General features: G+C 41.4%; 1 protein-coding gene across 4 annotated transcripts in view; it reads left to right on the top strand.

Moving 5' to 3' along the window:
* ASB3 (ankyrin repeat and SOCS box containing 3) overlaps window positions 1-24727 on the top strand; it is a 92497-nt gene that overhangs the window by 48796 nt on the left and 18974 nt on the right. For all 4 annotated transcript variants that reach the window (XM_058667776.1, XM_058667779.1, XM_058667778.1 and 1 more), the window contains 5 exons: window positions 84-219; window positions 2694-2871; window positions 5942-6139; window positions 14863-15120; window positions 24302-24435. In XM_058667776.1, the coding sequence (XP_058523759.1) occupies window positions 84-219; window positions 2694-2871; window positions 5942-6139; window positions 14863-15120; window positions 24302-24435 (904 nt within the window). The remainder of the gene's footprint in view (window positions 1-83; window positions 220-2693; window positions 2872-5941; window positions 6140-14862; window positions 15121-24301; window positions 24436-24727) is intronic.

The raw sequence follows: 24727 nt of genomic DNA, 5'->3' as shown, positions 1-24727 counted from the left end.
TTAAAATTAAAAAAAAAAAAAGAAAAACCAGACCTTCTATTGTCTTTCTTTTCTCATATTTAAAATATGAATCTTTGCCTTAGGGAAATGCTGAGATAATAAAATTGCTGCTTAAGAAAGGAGCAAGCCAGGAGTGCCAGGATGACTTTGGAATCACACCTTTGTTTGTGGCCGCTCAGTATGGCAAGCTAGAGAGCTTGAGCACACTTATTTCATCGGGTAAGATTAATCCATTAGCTTTTGCACTGTTGAGATCGAGAGTATTAACCTTGTATCTTCTTAGGGAAGAATACTTTTTAAATATGATTGTGAAATTTATGATTTTTAGATGTTGTAATTAAGAGTAAATACAAATTAATTTATAATTTGGTTATTATGTGTTTATTCTCACAATTCATTGCCAGTTAATAAGGTATCAGAGTTGGAATCTAACGACCTGTCACTAAAGGAGATTCATTTGCAAGTTGAAGAGGGAACTGTGTTTTCTATAGGGATGTGAGCTGTTTGAACTCAATAGGGTGCATGATTGTTTTAAGATAATTTATTAGATGGTTGTTTTGTATATATAGCCTTTGGTTATAGGTTTTGATAGTTAAGCTATTATTTAGTTTTATTTCCAAGCATGTTTCCACTTAATATTGTGGTTAATGGATACATAAAGCTGGCTAAAGGTTGCTCAGTGATACCCACTGCATGTTCTGCATACCAGAGGAGACGGTGTTGTGGTGGCATTCTTATTTTGTATATTTATGTGGCCAGAATGTAATCATGCAAAGACTAAACTCCTCTTGTGCTCTGTGTATGTGCTGTCATTGTCCTAACCTGACAAAGCATGTATAGTGAAGATGAAGGAAAAGACAAATGTGTTTGCTGCCAGGAACTATTTCCAGACAGGCAAGACAAAGTATACTTAGACATCAGGGCATATGTTTTCTTATTTATGCTTTCTCTTTATCAATCTCCAGATACTTAAGATGAAGTAGGAAGTGAAAGCAATAAACACTTATTAAGTGCTATCTTCAGGATTTTTTTTGGCAGTAATGAGTGCTCAGATCTTATGTTTGAGAGGCATCACCAAAAATAGTTTCTTCAGATGTGTTATTTTTTAGGCTAAGAATGCAAGGCCCTAACTGTTAAAGTACCAGAAGAATTATTTCCTTGCAGAACTGGGACTTGGACGAGGCATTCTGACTTCTGATTTTCCTTCATCTGCTATGTCATACTGAGGACTAGCCTAGTTCAGTTGATGACTTTCAGCCCCAGTATGTTCCAGTTATTACTGTTAAAGTAATATTAGAATAAAATAGGCTAATCTTGACCTTATTGGATCTATGTTTGTGCCAGCCAACCTGTCTCCTGTCATCTGGAGTTCTAGACACCTTTTTGTTTTGTTCTTTTAAAAATTTTCTTTTAATCTGATATATTAGGAATAGCACCTTGAAAGTCATTTAGGTATGTTTGTGTTGTAAGTATATGCTTTTAACTCCTTAAAATGGCTCTAATTGTAGTGAATTATGCAGTTTTTTTGACTGATTTCTTATTTTTGATGTTTAGAAATTCTCAGAAGGACACATTAATTTGGAAAGAAAGGCAAATTTCTTTGTTGAGTTAGTCTTTTCTCAAGAATGCTGTTGAATTTTTTATGAAGATGCAAGCAGGTCCTCTTATAAGTCAAGATTTTGTCTAGTATATTTGGAATTTTCCAGGATTCCATTAAACTCTTTAAATTACCATTTGTGCTTTCCATAGTATTTATCCATCTGAGTTCTTTGGTTTATTCAGTGTGCACTAATAGAATATCCCTTTAACTAGAGATAGTTTTTCCCCTTATAATGATTTTCCCCTTACTTATGGGAAATTTACATTATGAAAAAAGTATGAATTTCAAATTATTTTGCACCAAATAAACTTACCTTTAATTACATTTTTCATAAGCTTTCTGAAGTGCTCTCATACTCAAGAAATTTAAAAATTCTCCTGATCATATAGAAAAATGCCATACTTAACATATTTAATATGTCATTTCCAGTGAGAGAAATCTGAAGAGTTCTGTAGTTTCAAGGTCATTTTCAACTTTTCAAATCTTCATGTCATGCAAATACTTCATTAGGTTTGTGATTTTGTGAACATCTGCTTAGAAAGCTATTAATACCTTTTTTCCTTTCTTGTGTGCTTTATCATGTAATGGTAATGAAGAAAGAGATATGAAAAAGACCATGGGCTAGTTTTAAGGTCTAGTCTCATTTATGTTGCTTCTAATGGAATCTCTTTTGATAAATCTTAGCCTAAATTGGTGACTATCATCTACAGATTCTCACATCTTAGGCTTTAGAATTTTTAAAAATAATGCTCAGAAATGTTATCTGTATTTGATGGTTTGCATTTTTCCATTTTATACACTTTTTGGTGTTTGAGGAAGGATCAGAATGAAATGTGCATTCATTAAAATAAGTAGTATTTTAGTTTAAAAAGGAATCTAAAATATGAATCACTTGTTTTCTTGTTGTCATTAAAGCAAAAACTGTTTAAATGATTACCAATAAGTTAGCAAAAAGGAGTATATTTATGCAAGAACATCTACTGAGGAGGAAAAAGCTAGTATGCTATAAAACCCTTTTTGAGTAGTTGCTTTGGACTTTATTACTTTTTTAACATAGATGAGAATTATCTATTAAATGTTTTGTTTTCACTAGGTGCAAATGTCAATTGTCAAGCTCTGGACAAAGCTACTCCCTTGTTTATTGCTGCTCAGGAGGGTCACACGACATGTGTGGAGCTTTTGTTGTCTAGTGGGGCAGATCCTGATCTTTACTGTAATGAGGATAACTGGCAGTTACCTATTCATGCTGCTGCGCAAATGGGCCATGCAAAGTAAGTGTTCAAAGACAGAAAATTGTGGTGGTGGCCATCTGGTCCAGCATTTAAGATGCTGGTTAGGATGCCTATCTCCTGTATTAGATTTCCTGGGTTCTTTTACTGGTTCTTGCTTCTCTTGCCAACTTCCTGCTACCACAGACCGTTGATGGCTCTGGTAGTTGGCTTCTTTCATTCATAGGACTGAACTTTTAGCTTCTAACCCTGCTAGCTGTTTTGGGCATATTGGGGAGTGATCCAGTAGATGGGGATTTTCTATCTGTTTCTCAAACAGTTCTTTAAAACCAGAGAATTAAAAAAAGCTTAAGGAGTAAATCTGGGCCAGGCATTTTATCTACAGGTAACATCCAGTGTAATTTTTCCTACCAATCTGATGGTGAGCAGATCTACTTCTAATCTTTCTCCCACGCTTTCCTCGTTTAAGGCAGGAAGAGTTGGAGAAGGGTAATCTGGCTGTCCTCTAATTAACCTCCCTACCCGTCAGGCAATCTGATGGCCTTATTCACATTGCCTCGCATATCCCAGCAGGTTTTTGAGTTTGTGACCCCTGTTGGAGTAGAATCTTTTTTTTTTTCCTTTCATATGTGCTGAGTAGTCTTCTCCACCTTAAACCCTTTGATTGGATTTCTCTTTTATCTCAAGTCAAACCCACTACTTTTCTCTGGTTCTATTACTCTGTTTCAAAACAAAAAATTTCCATAAAATTATTGGCATTTTTCCGGAGACAAAAGTAAATGGAGAGTTCCAGCAAGTTTATAAGCCAATAATCTGGTTTTGCTTATGAAAATATAGCTGCCTGCCATAAATTGGCAGGCAGTTTTTAAAATGTCTGCTTAAAATTTTTAGTTATGAGACCAGTGTGCTGGTGTAGTGAGCTAATCCTCTGCCTGCAATGCATGTGGGTGCCAGTTAATATTCCAGCAGCTTCACATCCGATCCAGTTCCCTATTTATTATGGCCTGGGAAGGCAGCAGAGGATGTCCCAAGTCTTTCTTCCTTTGCACTCATGTGGGAGACAGAGAAAGAGCTCCTGGGCTTAGCCCCAGCTACCATGGCCATTTGGGGAGTAAACCAGTGGATGAAAGATCTTTCTGTGTATTTCCTTCACTGCAAAATCTACTTTTCAAGTCAATATAAATAAATCTTATAAAAAGTCTTTAGTTATGGGATTGGCGTTGTAGCATAGTGTATAAAGCTGCCCTTTATGATGCTGACATCCCATATGGGTGCCAGGTCATGTCCAGGCGTTTCCACGTCTGATCCAGCTTTCTACCACTGGTCTGACAGAAGCAGCAGTAGATAGCCCACATATGTGGACCCCAGCTGCCCACATGGAGGACACGAATGGAGTTCCTATATCCTAACTTCAGTCTGGTCTGGCTCAGTCCTGGCCATTATAACTACTTATAGAGTGAACCAGCAGTTGAAACATCTCTCTCTCTCTCTCTCTCTTTTTCTCACAAAGAAGAGTTTTCTTGCCTACTTCATTCCTGAAGTTTTTAGTTTTAAAGATCAGAACTGTACTTTTTTCCCACTGACTGCTGGAGGTAAGTTTACAAATAATCTAAGAAGGACCTTTTAATGATTCTCTTCAGAAGTTTGTTTTCCTGGCAGCCAGCTCAGATTTTAATGAGCTCATATTCTTTTTTGTTTTCTTCCTGGTGGAAATATTATTTTTCATATCATGTTTCTCTTTAAAAGTTCTTACTAATTGGAAAAATGAAACTAGTTGGTACTTTAATAAGAAAACAAGTATTTTTTAAAGATTTGTTTTTATTTGAAACGTGGAGTTCATACAGTGAGGAAGACAGAGAGAGCAAGCTCTTCCAGCATTGTGATACAGCAGGTTAAGCCTGCACTTGTCATGCTGGCATACTGTATCAGAGCATAGCTTTAAGACTTGGTTGCTGTACTACTGGTCCTGCTTCCTGCTAATGTGTCTGGGAAGGCAGCAAATGATTGCCCAAGTGCTCAGACCCTTGTCACCCACATGGTGAGCTGGATAGAGTTCCAGGCTCTTGAATTTGGTCTGGGAAGACAACCAGCAGATAGAAGAGCTCCTTCTCTCTCCCTCTCTGCTGTTCAAGTAAATAAAATAAATCTTTGACAAACAGACTAAAAGGAAAAACAGGTTACCTTTTTACTTACCAGAATATTACTTAGTTTGTTTCAGATATATTAAAGGACCTTTTTATTAAACAACAGTAAATGTAATATTCTGAAGTTAAGTACGTAACATGTAGTGATTTAGTGTACATAGACGGTATATTGAAGACAGAAGACGTCTATAGAGGCCAATGTGTCGTAGAGGGTTAAACTTTCCTGTAAAAGCACTGGTATCCCAATTAGAGTACTGGTTCAAGTCCTAGCAGCTTTGCCTCTAGTCCATTTTCCTGCTAATGCATCTGGAAGGCAACTGAAAATGGCCTTAGGACTTGAACTCATGCCATCTTTGTGGGTAGGCTAAGATGGGCTTCCTGGTTCCTGGTTTAGGGCTGACCCAGTCCTGGCCATCGGCAGACATTTGGCGAGTGAACCAGTGTATGGAAGATTGATTTCTGTCTCTCTTCTTTCCTCTCTCTCTGAAGCCCTGCCTTTCAAAATGTAAGAAACAAACCAACATCCTTTATGGGTGATTCTTATTTATTTTTTAAGATTTATTTATTTTTATTAAAAAGTCAGATATACAGAGAGGAGAGACAGAGAGGACGATCTTCCGTCCAATGATTCATTCCCCAAGTGAATGCAGCAGCCGGTGCGCGCCAATCCGAAGCCGGGAACCTGGAACCTCCTCCAGGTCTCCCACGCGGGTGCAGGGTCCCAGAGCATTGGGCCATCGTCGACTGCTTTCCCAGGCCACAGGCAGGGAGCTGGATGGAAAGTGGAGCTTCCGGGATTAGAACCAGCACCCGTATGGGATCCCGGGGCGTTCAAGGCGAGGACTTTAGCTGCTAGGCCACACCGCCGGGCCCATGGGTGATTCTTAAGGTATGTGCTGTGGAAATGTTGCCTATATCTGTATAAGCATATGAAAACATTATGTCTTCCTGAATGTGTGTATTTGTAGAATCTTGGACTTGTTGATACCAGTCACTAACCGGGCTCGTGACACTCGGCCAGACAAAGTGAGCCCTGTGTACTCAGCAGTGTTTGGAGGACATGAAGAGTGCCTAGAGCTGCTTCTCTGCAGTGGCTACAGCCCAGATGCCCAGATGTGCCTGGTCTTTGGATTCAGTTCTCCCATGTGCATGGCTTTCCAAAAGGAGTATGTATTTTTTGCTAAATTTTGATTTCTTTTTTTTTTTTTTTAAAGATTTATTTACTTTATTACAAAGTCAGATATACAGAGAGGAAGAGAGACAGAGAGGAAGATCGTCCGTCCGATGATTCACTCCCCAAGTGAGCCGCAATGGGCCGGTGCTGCGCCGATCCGATGCCGGGAACCAGGAACCTCTTCCGGGTCTCCCACGCGGGTGCAGGGTCCAAAAGCATTGGGCTGTCCTCTGCTGCTTTCCCAGGCCACAAGCAGGGAGCTGGATGGGAAGTGGAGCTGCCGGGATTAGAACCGGCGCCCATATGGGATCCCGGGGCGTTCAAGGCGAGGACTTTAGCTGCTAGGCCACGCCGCCTGGCCCTAAATTTTGATTTCTTTGTGGAGATGTATTTGCAAGTGACTTTCTTGTCAGAACTTAGTATGTGTCAGTGCTACACTGCTAACAAACAGTAAAACTCCTGCGTGAGATACTTTCTTAATTAAAGTTGTAGCAAAAGTAAGATGAATGTCTTTTCTTCTTTGGTTCTGGATTGCATTTTTAGTATGATAACTTTAGTGAACATGTTCATTGTTTTAAAGTAAATGTAATAATTCTCTGATGTCTATATTCTTCAGAATAATACAAGAATTTTTATCAAGTAAGTCGGTTACTATATATTTTAGGTGATTTATCATTTTAAATTTATGTTTGTAAAACTTCTTATGAGCCTAAAAGCTAAACTTAATCATGTGGATATTAACTACATTATACACATTTTTTTTTTACTACCTCTATCAAGGAAATGTTATTTTAAAAATTCAGTTTTTGGAGTTTGTTTGATTTTGAGAGGCAGAAAATGAGCAAGCTGCTGTTCTATTTTCTGCTTCATTCTCAAGATGTCCTCAGTGGCCAGGACAGAGTCTGGTAAGCTGAAACTGGGAACTCAAGTCAGGGCTCCCCCATGGGTGGCAGTTCAGTTACTTGGGATACCACTCAGCCTCCCAGCATCATCATAGGCAGAATGCTGTAGTTTAGGAGGCAAGGTTGGTTACCAAACAAATGTGGAAAGTGTACACTCAGCCAGTACCTTAACGGTTACGGCAAACTCCTGCCCCACAAAAATGTTTTTTATATATTTTATTCCTGGTGAACAAGAGATCTTTTACTGTTGCTTGCAGAATATTTACATCATTCTTAAATAGTGACTTAAAAAATAATTTTTTTCTTTTGCAAGTACTCCAGAGGTATGTGTGTGTGTATATGTATATATTTATTATATTTTTAATGTAAAGATTTATTTGAGAGGCAGAGTTACAGAGAGAGAGGGAGACACATACACACACACACACACACACAGAATTTGCTGTGGGTTTACTCCCTAAATGGCTGTAACAACCTTAGGAGCTAGGCAGGGCCAAAGCTGGGAGCCTGGAACTTCTTCCTTGTTTGTCACGTGGGCTTAGGGACCTGATCGCTAGGACATATTCTGCTTCTTTCTTTTTTTTTTTTTTTTTAAAGATTTATTCATTTTATTACAGCCAGATATATACAGAGGAGAGACAGAGAGGAAGATCTTCCGTCCGATGATTCAATCCCCAAGTGAGCCGCAACAGGCCGATGCGCGCCAATCCGAAGCCGGGAACCTGGAACCTCTTCCGGGTCTCCCACGCGGGTGCAGTGTCCCAATGCATTGGGCCATCCTCAACTGCTTTCCCAGGCCACAAGCAGGGAGGTGGATGGGAAGTGGAGCTTCCGGGATTAGAACCAGCACCCATATGGGATCCCGGGGCTTTCAAGGCGAGGACTTTAGCCGCTAGGCCACGCCGCCGGGCCCATGTTCTGCTTCTTATCCAGGAGCATTAGCAGGCGCTGGATCAGAACTAGAGCAGCTAGGACTCAAACTGGTACCTGTATGGGATGCTGTTACCTGCTACGTACAATGCCAGCCCCCAGAGTCATACTTCTGAAGAACTCTACAGTTGATTTCTTTTTTTACATCCTGAAGATGAAGGCCCCCTACTTCTGTGTATGAGTTTGTACGTTTTTGGATTCACTCACTCAAAGTTTCAAATGCATAAAGAGAGATTGTTGGAAGCTTAATGCAAACTGCTAATAAAAGACTAAGGGTGAACTCTGCGTGGTGCAATCATGGCATCAGGCCCAAAGTAGCATAGTAAAGACTTTGAGAAATAAACTGAGTTGGATCCCCTGTAGAAGGTTAAACAGTGTGAATCTAACTAGGTTGCTAAAATAAAGTATTTTTATAAGAGTTAAAACAAGACCTACATAGGATTGAGGGTTTCTGCAACATGGTATTCACAATGTCTAAGACATGACCTAAAATGACTTGACAAATGAAGAACCTCTGTAAAACATGACTGAACAGGAAGGAAAACGACAGTTAGCAAATGCCAATGCTGAGATGATTCAGATATTATAAATATCAAATAACTGAAAGCAAATATTGTACACGTTGTTTAATGAAGCTAAACATATGGAATAAACAGGAAGGTGGGAATTTTCAGCTAAGCAGAAAAACTCTTCAAAAAGAACCAAAAATAAACTTTATAACTGAAATTATATAGTATCATAAATGAAAAGCTCACCTATAGCTTCTCTAGCAAAACGGAAGTGACAGAGAAAAGATAAATTGATATAAAGATGGACCAATAGAAACAATTTTCATAGAAGAACATAGAAAAAAAAGTGGAAAGGGAGTAAAAAAAACAAACCAAGAGCATTAGGAATCCAAGGGAAAATATCAATAGATTAAGTCCAGAATAAGAGGAAATATTGGTGTAGAATAATATATGTAAATTTTAATGGCCCAAAGCGTATAACATTGGATTATTTGTGTATTTAAGAAGGTTGGCAAATCTAAGCATGATTATTTGGAATAAAGTCTGCTCAGGATCAAGTTGCTGTAAACCATAAATAAAGGATAAGGAATATGGCATACAGCTGTCTCTGGTCACAGATATGAACTAGGAAACTTTGCTTTTTGATCCTCTTGGAAATGTTGGTCTTCCAAGCTTCCTACAAAGCACAATTAGGTCTGTTTTGGGGGCTGCCACAAAGTTCTATAAGCTGTTTTCTTCCAAGTAAGAACTTGTGAATGGGCCAATGTATTCATTACTTTCTTTTAAAAGTAGTAACCATTAAGCTTTGGGACCAAAAGGTTAATACTGCACTGATACGTAACTAGTCTTTCAAGGGCATAGTTGAATAATTAAACTTAAGTGAGAACATACTTTAAAAAAAAATTATTGCCACTGAAGTAGGGAAGGGGAGGGAAGTTGAGAAATTTCAAGATGATTTGAACAAGGATTTAATGGCTGTTATATAAGGCTATAGCTTATCATAGTTCTTCTGACCACATTTTGTCATTCTCATTGTTTCTAATCATTGTTATCACACTTTCTTAGAGTCCATTGTATGCATTGGGTTATCATATTTTGCATATCTGACAATACTTGGTATTTTCAGCTAAGGACTGAAGTGAAAACAGTGAAACAGCCTTTTCATGTGTCAGCTAACAAATTGGTTAACTCTTCTGTTGCTTAATTGAATAAGCTTTCAGTGTTCCAGGTATTTGCCTATTTCTATAACTACATTGAATTTTCTCTTATTGTACTATTTTTATGTGACTACTGTTTATCTGCACACTCTTGAATTGGTTAACTCTTCTGTTGCTTAATTGAATAAGCTTTCAGTGTTCCAGGTATTTGCCTATTTCTATAACTTCATTGAATTTTCTCTTACTGTACTATTTTTATGTGACTACTGTTTATCTGCACATTCTTAAATTTCCAAGAACACAATGTACAACATGTACAAGCCCTGAATAAGGTCTATACATTTTCACTGTTAAATTTCTCCTTTTTTTTTTAAAAAGACTTATTCTACTTTTATTGCAAACTCAGATATATATAGAAAGGAGGAGAGACAGAGAGGAAGATCTTGTATCCGATGATTCATTCCCCAAGTGACCTCAACAGCCAGTGCTGCACCAGTCTGAAGCCAGGAGCCTGGAACTCTTCCGGGTCTCCCACGTGGGTGCAGGGTCCCAAGGCTTTGGGCCGTCCTTGACTGCTTTCCCAGGCCACAAGCAAGGAGCTGGATGGGAAGTGGGGCTGTTGGGATTAGAACCAGTGCCTGTATGGGATCCCGGGGCATACATTGCTGGAATGTGTGTATATATTTGAGAAATTCTCAGTAATCCTCTTTGTTTGTAATTCTCCAATTTATTTTGAGTTTTTAATCTCATAGAAAATTATAGTTTAGTTATGTATTTTAATGCTTTTAGTACAAGATCATTTCATGAGGTTTCCAGGAGTATACTCTTTCCCCTTTAACATGAGGCAATGTGAGTACAATAACTGGAAGAAGTTTAGAGCTGGTTTTCTGGTAGATGTTTTGTAGAATACTAACTTCATAGCTTATTAATAGGTATTAAGTGAGATGTATAGAATTCTGTAGTTAAATAATTCTGAAAAACACAAATTAAACAGTGTTGAATAGGTTTCTCTAGTGGAGACTTTCTGGTGTTTTACCTGTGGTGATGTGCCTTGTGGATTCCTGAGAGGGCAGTGTGTCTACAATGGTTTGTAAAACCCAGAGATATACGCTGAACTTGTATATTTATTATAGATATACTATTATTCTCGTATTTATAGACTTTTGAGGGGCATTTTGTATTATTTGCTTTCTTATGATTAATGAGTAAACACTTCTAAAGAGTGTTTGGAGGTTGAAGGAAACGTTGAGATACACTTTGAAAATGTAACCAACATTCTGTTGAAGAAGATTCTGTATTTCTCTTCTAGTTTGTAGTTTGTAATTTCTTAAACTTTTTAATAGAGTCTTGGTTTCTTTTTAAAGATTTATTTATTTTATTACAAAGTCAGGTATACAGAGAGGAGGAGAGACAGAGAGGAAGATCTTCTGTCCGATGATTCATTCCCCAAGTGAGCGCAACAGCCAATGCTGCGCCGATCTGAAGCTGGGAACCAGGAACCTCTTCTGGGTCTCCCATGCGGGTGCAGTGTCCCAATGCATTGGGCTGTCCTCGACTGCTTTCCCAGGCCACAAGCAGGGAGGTGGATGGGAATTGGAGCTGCCGGGATTAGAACCGGCGCCCATATGGGATCCCGGGGCGTTCAAGGCGAGGACTTTAGCTGCAAGGCCACGGCATCGGGCCCTAGGGTGTTGTTTTTATACAAATAATTTCAGATGCTGAAGTTTTAAGCAGTATACCTACAGAAACATATGTTTAGCTTTAAAACATGCTTCAATTTGATTATTTCAAGAAGTCTTCAGTTTTCCTAATTAGAATTAAGATATTTCAGAATTTGTTGTGTCATAATCACAGTTTGATTCTGGTGTTGTCGTATTCCACTTCTGCCAATTACTAGCCTTTTTGGCTAAGCTTCAGTTTTACATCCAGAATGTAAATAGTGGTAGAGTCTCCAAGGGCTATCTTGGAGGGGAAATCTTGCGTGTAGCACATTTAACACAGTGCCTAGAAAAAATGCTTTGTAAAGTTTGTTAATTTAGAAAATTTATGTGTCCGTGTTTTCTCACACTTTAGAGAAGGATAATTTATCTTTTGGCTTTGTCCCTTAAAATTTTTCATAGCATGAGTCTTAGGTCTATGTGTTATATTGAAATTTTGATCAAGATTTTTTTTTATTTAAAATTTTTGTTACTTTTTGTTTACATACTTGAGAGGGATTCATGCCCATGTGGGTCTCCAGTTAGGGTGGGGTGGGTCAGATATGGAGGAAGATGGGTGGGACAAATACTTCATTTTTTTCCACTTCCTGTTGTCATGCTACATCAGCACCTGGGGATGGGGGATGGTCATTTGATGAAACTTGAAGACCCTGATGTGGGAAAGAGTATTCCAAGGCTATTATTTGAGTGGTTTTAATACTTTTGAGAAGTTGTTGGTTTTGTTGTTCAGGGTTGAGAAAATCTTCATTATGTCTGTTGGTTGACCGAGTCCACCTTTGTGCATCCACAGACCCAGGAACAAGTTGCAAAGCCTGGCCAGGAGATGCGTCTAACCTGTTCTGCTTTCCATCCTCTGGCTAGGCAATTAATGTCCCCTGATGTCCTAGCTGAGTTGGCCATCATGTCCTCTGAGTGCAGTTTGACACGCTGTCCACTGCACAGACATCACCCAACTGAAGAGGCCTAGTCCTGACACATGTACTCCAAGGTTGGACCATATATGTTGAGATTTTCCATGTGGCCAGGGTCTGAGTCCAGTGATATAGTCTGGGAGTCCCCTTGGAAATCTCATTTGGGGTGACCTCAGATTCGACTCTTGGGTGTGCCAACTGGTGTAGGGTCAGTTTTGGTCTGTCACCTGCATGAGCACATGCCCATATGGATAGATGCAGCTGTGTGGTTAGTTCCACACCAGCACCATATCTCATAAACTGATCGGTGCTGCGGCCTAGACCAGCCCAACCCACCACAGACCCAGTACTCATGTATATGAGCAGGTGCCATGGCTAAGTCAGGGCAACCCCCAATAATCCCTACCAGGCCTACTCCCAGCCCTAGTTTTTGTGTGTGCCAACCTCTGCTGTGGCCTAACCCATCCCAGTCTATATCATCTGGCTCTTGTGCACACTGTGGAAGCTATGGTTTAGCTCAGCCTAACCTGCTCCCAACCTGGCTCATACACATGCTGACAAGTGTTGCCTCCTTCCCTCAGCGCTGGCTCTCATACTTATCAGCCGGAGGGTTCCCCACTCTAAACTACCTCATCTCAGCCCCTTCACCTACTTAAGAGTGCAGTGGCCTGGTTCATGGAAGAGCCCAGGAGTCATTCCTTCCTGTCAAACTTGCCCTTGGCCTCTCCCACTCCGATTTGTCCCCCGATCCCCTGCCCTGGGCAGTGTGCAGCACCCTGACCAGGGCATAGGTTAGCATGTGACATTCCCTACCTTCCCCATATTTTAAGAGAGAGAGTGAGAGAGAGGGGGAGGGAGGGAAAGAGGGAGAGAGAGAGAGAGAGAGAGAGAGAGAGAGAGAGAGAATGAATGAATGAATGAATGAATAAGCAACGTGCTGGCATGCTAGTATAATTAACACAAATTTGATATTAACCAGGCTCAGAATGCCCACCAGCTATATACTGCTTTTCTCCTAACAGTGTAACATTTTCCTAGGTACAAGGCAACCTAGGCAGTTTGTCTATAGTTGGGGAAAAGTTTTTCTTGGTTTTGTTAACTTTTTTAAAATGGGAAGTGGCTAGAAGGCCTATCTGTAGCATCTGATTTCATAAGGCATAGTTAGGGGATATTAATAGCAAGCACTTATATTCTGTAGCAAAAGTATGTCCTCTGATGTGTACTTTTAAGTGCTAGTATATCTGTGGTTAGGCTACTGATGGTTTCAGTTGCTTCACGGAAGAATGGTTGACAGGCTCCAAATTGTACATATATACACATGTGTCTAGACTATTTCTAGTTTCTTGAAAATTGTGTAGGACATTTGTAATGATGCAGTGTCTTGTTTAGCAGCCCATGTGTAGTTTCTCTCTTCTGTAGCATACTCTCCAAGAGATAACTGCAGGCAATAATGTGAGCTTAGTTAAATGAGGTCAAAGTGATTGAGATAAATTTAAAGTGGTAACTGTTTGGATGCCTCATTCAGAAGGATATCCTTTGCATGTTTTGTAGTGCAAGACTACAGGCAATAGACTGTCAGCTTTTACTGTGTCTAAAGCTAGCCAGAGGAACAAGATACATCTGAATAGGGTCGTAATATTCTAGAACAATGATATGAATGGTGGCATGCTTCCCGTCAAGAACAAATGGCATGTTAGCAGACAGGAGACATTTATTGGTTTTTACAAGATTATGAAGTTATAAATATCCATAATTGCTATGTGAGTAATTAATTATAAAGCAAATATTGTTTAAACTTTTAAAAAACATGTTGGAGAATAAATGAAGTATATTAGTAAATGTATACATGGGATGTGGTATCTTCGAAATTTGTGGAATGAATCATAAATCTTTAGAGACCAACCACATTGTTTATTAACTCTATTTAGTAGGTATTTGATAGAATTGAAATATTTAGTTATATGAAAATATGAGTTTCTATTAATGATAATTTTTAAAGCTGTGTATTTAAGTAATACAACTGCTTTAACCTGTAAGGGGAGTACTTACTAAAAACCATTGAAAACTGAAGGGCTTGGTGGGATAGCCTAGCGGCTGAAGTCCTCACCTTGCAAGCGCTGGGATCCCATATGGGCACCGGTTCTAATCCCAGCATCCCCGCTTCCCATTCAGCTCCCTGCTTGTGACCTGGGAAAGCAGTCGAAGATGGCCCAAAGCTTTGGGATCCTGCACCCACATGGGAGACCCCAAGGGGGCTTCGGGCTCCTGGCTTCAGATTGGTTCAACTCCGGCTGTTGTAGCTGCTTGGAGAGTGAATAATCAGATGGAAGATCTTCCTCTCTGTCTCTCCTGCTCTCTGTATATCTGACTTTGCAATAAAAATAAATAAATCTTTGAAAAACTGAAAACCATTCTGGGGAATTTTCAAAGTAAAAGTTTCCAACTCCGTTATATTAGACATGTTAAAAAAATATCTATCCTATCTACAGTTGTTATCTGTTGTATATAATTACTATTAACAATATATAGGAATAAATTTTTGTGTGTAAAGGTCTAACTTTTTAATTTTATCTTATTTTGTAATGGAGCTGTGAGTCCTTTGGAATCGTGAATATTCTTTTGAAATATGGAGCCCAGCTAAATGAACTTCATTTGGCATATTGCCTGAAATATGAAAAGTTTTCAGTATTTCGCTACTTCTTGAAGAAAGGTTGCCCTGTGGCACCTTGGAGCCATATATCTGAATTTATAAGTTATGCAGTTAAAGCACAAACAAAATACAAGGAATGGCTGCCGCATCTCCTGCTTGCTGGATTTGACCCGCTGACTCTACTATGCAGTTCCTGGTAAGAAGACCTGCTACCATCATGGGCTTTACCCTTTTTTGAGTGAATGTGTCATATTTGATTATTCCTAATTTCTTGATATCTACTTGTGTGGTTTGACTCTGATGTCTGAGCTGGGTTGGTGTTGGTGTTGTTAATAGTGAGGTTTAGATTAAGCACAGAGTCCTAGCAAAGGATGAAAGACCCCCAGAAGGGAGAACAAAAGGGATAGATGCCAGTGAACTCTTCAGAGAGGGAAACTTTCTACTTCTGGATACTTAATGTGCTCTTAAACTTTCTGTGATAGAAGAATGATTGTAGGGATTTTGGGGATTTCTCTTTTCCCTCAACAGCCTACACTGAAAATTCCTGCCCTGAAGCAACTTCTATGTTGGGATATCACCCTTAATAAGCACTGATTTCTGAAGTATAAGGATGTAATTTGTGAAATTTAGATAGTTTTCAGAAGTCAGCCCTCTGCAAGAGATTTATGTGAATGTTAGGACAGAATTTTTTCTTGGGCAAGAAATTTTTCTTCTATCAGCCCCATGGTTTTTGCAAAATTCGTTTGTGTTCTGGAGCCGACTCAACAGACTAATCCTTCACCTGCAGTTGCCAGCATCCCGTATGGACACATGTTCATGTCCTGGGTTCATGACTAGGTCTGTTTGTGGCCTGGGAAGGCAGCAGAGAATGGCCCAGGGCTTTGGGCCCCTGCACGCATGTGGGAGCCCTGGATGAAGCTCTGGCTCTTGGTTCAGATCAGCTCAGCTGTGGCCGTTTCAGCCATTTGCGGAGTGAGCTAGCAGAGGAAGATTTCTCTCTCTGTCCTTCTCTCTGTAAAATCTGCCTTCCAAATAAAAAAAAAAAAATGAATAAATCTTAAAAAAAGAAAAAGTTGTTAGTGTCCTGAGACACCTAATTGTAGCAGTGAGAGGATGCTGGGCTAGCCAAATGAGAAAACTGAATCGAAGTCTGCAGAAACCTAGAAGACATTATTTCAGTATAACATTTAGAAACCTTCATTTTAAACTTTAGAAAATACGTTCATTGAAGTAGAGATAAATACTTAGGTTTTTTATATATTAGCCGAAAGTGTTTTGTTTTTCTGTTACATATTTCATAAAAGAGGCCTTCTTCATTCATTTCCTGTGGCCCCTGTTTATTAATTTTGTTTGCATTTGTAAAGACTCCACTTTCCACCTGGTGACATTTCTCTTTATTTATAGTATTCCAGTAACTCACCTTTTTATTGTGTCTCCCATTACTAAAGTGGAGGAATTCAGGAATTTTCATTAGGTAGAGGTGTTATGCTCTTTCTGATGGTATTTCAGATATGTGCTGCATCATCATCATCATCATCATCATAACTGCCTTCTGGTAGATAAGTTGGAGAACATATAAGTAAAAGTAGAGTTGAGGTACACCTTTGAGTCCACCTTACTTTTTGTTAGTAGTTTATAACTGATTGAGTTCCTAGTTGTATTTAATGTCCCTTCAACAGTTGAATAATAAATACATAGTTGTCTGTCATTCCTTTCTCTACTTTTTAAATTGCTTTGCAACACCAGGCTCCTTCTCCCCAACCCCACATTGTTGTTCACCTGCATGGTACTGACAGACAGTTTTTTCTGTGGATGTTTGTGAAGACGATTTACTGCTAGAGGTAGGAGCATCTGTTCACCTGAAGGGCAAGTGCATGAGTCATTGGGCCACTTTGCTTGGCAGCTGTTGTTTTTGTGCTCCCCAGGTTTAGTCTCAGGAATATAGCAGTGCTGGAGGCAGGCAGAAATCCCTGCCATGATGGCATTTATGTCCTGCAGAAGGTAGACAGACAGCAAATAAACCTGTGCATTTTATTGTTTAAAAAAGGGTTTTGCAAAAATTCATTCTTGTTTCAGGTAGTTGAATGAGATGTATAAAGACTACTGTCAATTTACTGAGGCATCTGTAAGTTTTAAAATGTATTAGTGTATGATATTTGTCTTCGCAATGCTCCATCCTTGCATGTACATGCATACATATATTTGCATACTGGTAAGCTATGGAACACTTGCTCATGAATGCTGTAACTCAGTATTGGCAGAGTTGTTTAAGTGGCCTTAATTTTTTACTTCTGCCTTTCATGATTGTGTCTAGTGTCTACACAGCTGGCAGCATTTGCCCCTTTGACTTCCAGAAACTACTCCCTGACCACTGGTGTAAATCCTAATACATGAGGTGGTTGCAGACAGCCTTTTCAACTCTCACCTGTCCCCAGGGTGCCTGCTTTCGTCCTGGTCACACTACTACACTCCTCCATTAAAGCTGTTGACTGATTCCAGGTGACTGGATCTGTGTCATTGACCCTTGCCCTCCTCAGTTTTGTTTTCTTACATGAGAGTCAAATAAACATTGAGAGAGACAGATATTTATTCCTGGTTCAAATACCCACAGCAGCCAGGGCTGGGCCAGGCCAAATTTAGGAGTCAGGTATTCAACCCAGGTCTCCCATATCAGTGCTGCCTCCCAGAATGATCTTTAGAAAATTTGGTTGAAACTGTAGGAGCTATAACTTGACCTCAGGTACTCTGCTATGGGATGCAGGTATCCCAAATGTCACTTTTATTGTTGCACCAATTGCCAACTCCACTTTTAGTATTCTTCTTCCTGTTTTCTAATTTGTTTATTTCTTTATCCCAAACTTAGGTTACTCCCTAACACCTGGTAATTGTGATTTACCATAATGTATAGTAGTTAGTATTTGTATTCTTGTTTTATCAAAGAAGAAATTGAGGTACGAAGTATCTTACATACTTGCACAGGTTTACATAGCTAATTAGCACACTGCTTAGATTGGAATCAGTGTTGTCCTTTAATGTGGATCAATGCTGTTACTAATCAGTGTGATATACTTCCTTTTTTTAAAAAGCTTTATTTTTATTGGAAAGTCAGATATACAGAGAGGAGAGGGTACAGAAAGATTGCCAGTCCGTTGTTTCATTCCCCAAGCAGCCGCAATGGCCAGAATTGTGCCAATCCGAAGCCAGGAGCCAGGAGCATCTTCTAGGTCTCCCACACGGGTGCAGGATCCCAAGGTTTTGGGCCATGCTCAACTGCTTTCCCAGGCCTCAAACAGGAAGCTGGATGGGAAGTGAGGCCATCAGGATTAGAACCGGTACCCATATGGGATCCTGGTGCATGCAAGGTGAAGACTTTGGCCACTAGGCTACAGTGCCGGGCCCACACCCATTGTTTTGTGGATATTTATTTTATTTTAAAGGCAGTTACAAAGACACATATTTATACAGAAAGAGAGAGAGAGCTTACAGATACTGGTTCACTCCTCTCCTCAAATGGCCACAGTTGCTGGAGCTGGGCTAATCTGAAGCCAGGAGCCAAGAGTTTCTTCCAGGTCTTCCAGGTTGGTGTAAGGAACCAAGTCCTTGAGCCATCATTTGCTCTTTTTCTAGGAACTGAACTGGTGCCCAGATGGGATACAAGCACTGTAGGTAGCAGCTTTACCCAATACACAGTACCGACTCCTGTTACCTTTTAGGTGCTTAAATACCTGGCCTGAACTTGGAGATCAGTGCCAATTTTTCTTGCTCCATCCTGCTTCTGTGTTAAGGTTTTCTACAGAGAAAACAAAAGCAAAAACAAAACTAACGACTCTTTTCCTTCCCTCACAGCCAAGTAAACAAACTGAGAATTAAGTTAACTTAATTCTCTTAGTGGGCTTTCGAAAAATAGGAGGGTACTTCAAAAAGTTTGTGGAAAATGGAATTAAGAGGTTTATCGGACATAAGAACTTTTGAATTCCATGAACAATTTCTTCATAAAATCATATTTTTTAAATGAAAAGACTAATTTATTTTAAAGGCAAACTGACGAAGAAAGGGAGAGACTGGGAAAGAGCTTCCATCTCCTGGGTCATTCTCCAGATGGCTGCAATAGCTGGGATGGGCCATGCTGAGACCAGGAGCTGGAGCTTCATCTGGATCTTTCATATGGATGACAGGGACCCAAGTACATCATTCACTGTTTACCCAGGTGCAGTAGAGAGGAGCTGGATCAGAAGTAGAGCATGCAAAACTTGTACTGGCAGTCCCATGTGGCATGCTGTCACTGCAAGTGGTAGCTTAACCCACTGAGACACAATACTGGCCATGAGCCTTTTGAAGTATCCTCATACTCTTCATTGCCCCAGTTCAGAAACAACCTCTCCAGCCCTCCATGTGAAATTTTGCAAACTTTTGTGATAATAAACCACCGAGTTATGCTGTCTTTGTATTTGTTGGCTATGTTAGGAAACAGTTAAGTACTGGCAAACTAAATTATTTTGAAGTAAATTATGGCGGTTTCAGCTATCCAACAGGGAACTAAGTATATTTTACTCTTAAGGAATAGCTTTTAATCGCTTTGCATTTGTTAGAAAAATGACATTGGAAAATTTAACTTTAGTAAAGAAAATTCCAACATGGTCACATTTTTATTTACTAATGTTTTATTGGTTAGACCAGTATTTATATCAAACATGATAAATGTTTTGTTTTCTTTGATCAAATTTATTTTCAAAGAACTATTATAAGAAAAATTCTCATAAAAATTCCAGTTTGTTGTCCAAGTGGATTTTTGTTGTTTCTTATTTATATCACAGGTAAGCCTGTTGCTTAATCTTTGTCATATAAATTATAAATGTCATTCTTTAGTATTGCTTATCTTAAAAGTGTATCTGCCTGAATAATTGCCTGTCATAATATAATCTACAAAGCTGAATTTTTAAAAAAATTTTCAATGCAAGACTAACTCTCCTATTCCAGAATGTAATGGGAGAATAATAGGAAACAAATGTCATCTGAGCATTGTGGCTGATTAACTGTCACTCATTTATGATCATACATAAATGATCAGGTGTACGGTGTAATGTGTACAGTGTAATGGTCAATGTACAGTAACAACACATTTCCATTGGCATTTATGTTGCTGATAAAATTATATTAGCTACAGCTGTGCAGACTAATTTATTTCTCATGTATGTTCGGATGACCGCGTAAAAATGACTGTATTTGGTCATAGTGAGACTGAAAGCACATTAAGGCTGAAAAATGAAACCATTTTAGAAAGAAATAAGGAACTAAAACCAGTGGGAATTGCAGTTCCACAAGAGTAGGTCTCACATATCCCCCACAAAAATCTGTTCCCAGACCTGGTTCTCACATGTGCTGGTTAGTGTCATGGCCCAGCCTCAGGTGACCCATCCTCTGTTTCAGCACTCACTGGTGGGTACTGTGATCTAGCCCTGCCTCCAGCCTTAGCTTTTGTGTGTACTGGTGGATGGTCATTGACTGTGGTTGATGCTAACTAACCCAGCTCAGGTCTCCCATGTGGGCAGGTGCATCATTCTGTCCTAGAAAGGTCTTCCAGCTTCCCCTCTCCAAACTGCTTAGTTTCAGCCCTCTTGTTTACTTGCAAGTACAGTGGCCTTATTAGTGGAAATTCCCCAAAAGCCATTCCTCACCTGCAACATACTCCCTCAGTGGTCTTCCTTCCTTCACATCCCCACACCCCCTTCTCGGACCAATGCATAGTCCCTGTGCCTGGGAGCACATGGGTTCCCCAGCCTGAAATTCCCAAGCCCGGTTTTCTGGTGGGATGGCATGCTGGCATGGAGCTCTGCCTGCCTACCAGAGACCAAGATCATAGGTGGGTTCCCAGAGATGTGCAGGTCTGGGAACCTGCCTCTCCACTTGCCTGGGACAAAAGTGCATGCGCAAGACCTCGGGCAAAGACCCTTGGGTATACCATGCTAGCCTGAGGCCTTTCATTGCCTTCTCTCCACTTGCCCTTGGGACCTAAATACGTGTGTGGTCTCTGGCCTGCTCCGACAGTCCCCTGTGCGAGTCACTAGACCCCAGAGCTCATGGAAGAGAGTGTAGCCACGGCTCCAGCTCCATAAAAGTGGAAGGAAGTCACTGGTGTGAGCTAGACATGACCATGGAACCCTCTGATGCTCATGGGTACTTGGGTTGGGAATGGCTGGGTTGGGAATAGCTGGGTTGGTCCAGGCTGCAGCACATGCATGTGCACCCAAGAATAGAGTTTGGGGTGGGCAAGGCTGCAACATCCACCAACTCATACAAAGGCCGGGAAACAGGGTGGCAGACTCTGCCAGGAAAGGGCCTAGTGCCCACCGACACATGTGAAATCTAGGTCTGGGAGTGGGCCTAGTGGGGTGACTTGGGAAACTCTTCTGATGGACCATAGCTCCTGCTGGTGAGCATGTTATTCAGGCCTGGGTGTTGGTCACGCCAGGCAAGGTAGCTCTACCCATTGGCAGTTTTGTGGATTGGTTCTGAAGGGGCTAGACTGGGTAGGGCCAGACCAACCTTAGCTCACTGGCAGGTACAGGAGCTAGGGTGGAGTGCAGGACATGCCAGGCCAGCCTGTCAAACCTACCAGTTTGCATGAGTCAGGGATGGGAGCAGACTTGGTAGGGCTAGGACGTACCACCCACCAGCTAGAATTGGGACTGGAGGGCTGGCCAGGCCAGGCCAGGCCAGACTATAGCATCCCACGGCAAAGGCTAAGACAGGTGAGGGACTATGCCAAGCTGGGTCAGTGCAACCACTGGCGCACGTGAAATCTGTGGCTGGGAACAGGCCTGGTTGGGGAGCTAGGGAGATGCCCTGGCTGGGTTGTGGTTCCTACTAGTGAGGCGGGGGCTAGAGCGGTGGCTGTGGTCTGATCTGGACATTGCCACAGTGTCTCTTGGCATGGATGTGGACTGGGTTTGGGGTATGCCAACTGGGCTAGACTGCAGCACCCAGGGTGTGTATAGGACGGACTGGGCTAGATCTCTGTCCCTGCAGAGTCATAGATGAGCTGTGTCTGGGTGTGGACTAGCTTGGCTGGGCTGTAGCACCCGAGTAAGAACCGGAAAGGGTGAGGGCCAGTCAGAAAAGGCCACTGATCCTGCTATGACCAGAGGTGAACTGAGTAGGACTGGCCTTTGGACCCACCAGTGTGTGTGAGATCTGACATGGGAAGAGGTTCTGATGGAGGATCCTGGGGAACTTCTCTGTCAAGATGCAGTCCCTGCAGGTGAGCACAAGAACCAAGGAAGGAAGCAACCCAGATCAAGATAGGTTATGGCACCCATGGACTTACCTTTGGCTCAGGTCTGGGGCAAGCCAGGCTGGACCAGTTCACTTCACCTGCTGGTTCGGGCCACGGTACCAACCATTCCATATTAGGGCTGGGACTGGGGGCTGGCCGGGCTGGACTGGGCTAGGCTGCAACACTAACCAGTATGAGCTGGAAATGGGGGCACACCAGGCACACGTTAGACCTGGGATGAGGCAGTGCAAGCCTGGTATAGGGGATGAGGGTGGTTCTCCTGCTGGGCCAGTGATCCTACTGGTGAGCATGAGAACTGGGATTGGGGACAGATCAGGTCAGGCAGGGTTACAACACCTGTTGGCCTGCCTGTGAAGTGGGTTTGGGAGAGAGCCACGCTGGACTGACTGTATCCACTGGTCATGTATAGGCCAGAGTAAGAGCAGGATGGTTGGGCTTTGCCGCAGCATCAGCTGGCAAATGCTGGGACTCGGGGAAAATCCTGTCAAGCTAGACTGCAGAACCACCTAGAGAATGCAAGATCTGACACTGGGAATGAGCCCGGTAGTGAAACAGTGGTTTGCAATTCCCACTGGTGAGAATGAGAACCAGCACTGGAGGTGGACCTGGCTAGACAAGTGTTGGCACCCTCCAAAATGAGTATGGGCTGAATAGAGGGGTAGGTTAGGTTGAGCTAGGCTTCAATGCCTCTTGACATGTATGAGAGCTGAATAGGATGTGGGACAGACTGGACCAATCTGCTGCACAAACTGGCAAGCACAGGAACCAGGTCTGGGGACAGGTCTAGTTAGAGTTATTGGGAGTTGCTCTGACTGGGCTGCAGCTCCTGCGAGTATATGTGGGCTGAGTATGTGGTGGGGAGGGTTGGACTGGGCTGCAGCATCCATTGGTTTATGTAAGAGAAAGGGAAATCTCAGCGCAGACAGTCCCAGCGACAGTGGGTTCTCCATTATCTCCTCCTGATTAAATCGTCTTGCCAGTTGCAGACTGGCTATCCTCAAAGACAGAATTAACCCAGCAACTGTAACTACCAGTGTATGCATAGCCTTATTTGGGTGGTGGACTGAACCAGATCTTGTACTGACAAGCACACACAAGACTCAGGTCTGGGATCACTTCAGATGAGGTTTCTTTTGGCATTCCTCCCAACTGAACTGCTGGACTCAGAACTCCAACCATGGAGAGAATGACAGGATCTGTGGTCTGAGTGTGGAGTGCATGTGTCAGAACTGGGCCTTCTCAGTGACTTAGAGCAGTGGATGGATAGCCAGATGGAGGATATGGCAGCCCATTGGGGCCTTCAGAGGACATGTGGTACCATAGCAGAAGAAGGAGGGCAGGACAAATTGATCAACTACCCCAGCCAAACATTGACAGCAAAGTGTCTGGAGACCTTAAGGTGGTATGTGTAGGCCAATGGATGGACCTTAGAAGGATTTCCTCATCCTTGGGTTGATGAGATCAATGGCATTTCAGAACTATCAAAACCACTTGAGCAGACCCCTCAGAGCATGCTGCACATAGAGGACCCTGGGATGACATCTAGTGGCCGTTCCCTATCCCCAATGCTCAGGTGGTTGAGGGGCTGAGTGCAGTTTCTCCCCTTCTTTTCCCCACTTCCACCTGATTCAGGAAGAAAATGAAAATTTGGAAACAGTGGTCTCACTTTCCCCTAATCCTCGACCCTTCCCACCCTAATCAACTACATAAACATCATTAAAAATAAAATTAAAACAGCAAACACACACACACACACACACACACACACACAGAGACAAGAAATAAGGAACTAAAACCAGGTATCCTTTGCTTTGGGACTCCTGGAAACCAAGGCGATTATTTGATTTTCTTTTTTTCTGAGGGCAGAGTTTCCTCTTCTCCTGGACAACTACAAAGAATCAATCCAGTTTCCAGTGGGCACCTGTAGATGATTATTCATACTTATTAAACTAGCCTTCAGTTAAATATTCCTGTGCTTCAGTTTTTTTCTGCCTTCTTCATCAAGATGTAAAAATATGTGTGTTCTTTGTTTCCAAGATGAATGCTTGGTGTCTAGTAACTTGTTAACATGTTGACAATATAGGATTGACTCAGTCAGCGAAGACACCCTAATTTTCACTTTGGAGTTTACTAACTGGAGAAGACTTCCGTCCTCTGTTGAACAGATGCTCTCTGCTCGTGCCTCACTTTCCTCTGGGCTGTTGCAGCAACGAATTGGTAAGAAACAAGAACAGTTTTTACATGCTTTCAACTACTTTTTCGTTTCTTGTATTGCAAGCTAGGTTACATTTTTGATAAGATTTATTTATCTATCTGATTATTTACTTGAAATGTAAAGTTGCAGGGAGGGAGGAAGGGACAGAGAGAGAGAGAGAAAGAGAAATCTTCTATCTGCTAGTTCACTCCCCAAATAACCAGAACAGCCAGGAATTTTCCAGGCTGAAGCCATGAGACCCAGAACTCCCACATGGATGCAAGGAACCAAGCAATCAGACCTTTCTCCTCTGTT

The sequence above is a fragment of the Ochotona princeps genome, chromosome 8 (genome assembly GCF_030435755.1).
Source record: "Ochotona princeps isolate mOchPri1 chromosome 8, mOchPri1.hap1, whole genome shotgun sequence".
Classification (NCBI taxonomy): domain Eukaryota; kingdom Metazoa; phylum Chordata; class Mammalia; order Lagomorpha; family Ochotonidae; genus Ochotona; species Ochotona princeps.
Note: the sequence above shows the minus strand (reverse complement) of the source record. Positions and strands in the feature narration are given on the sequence as shown.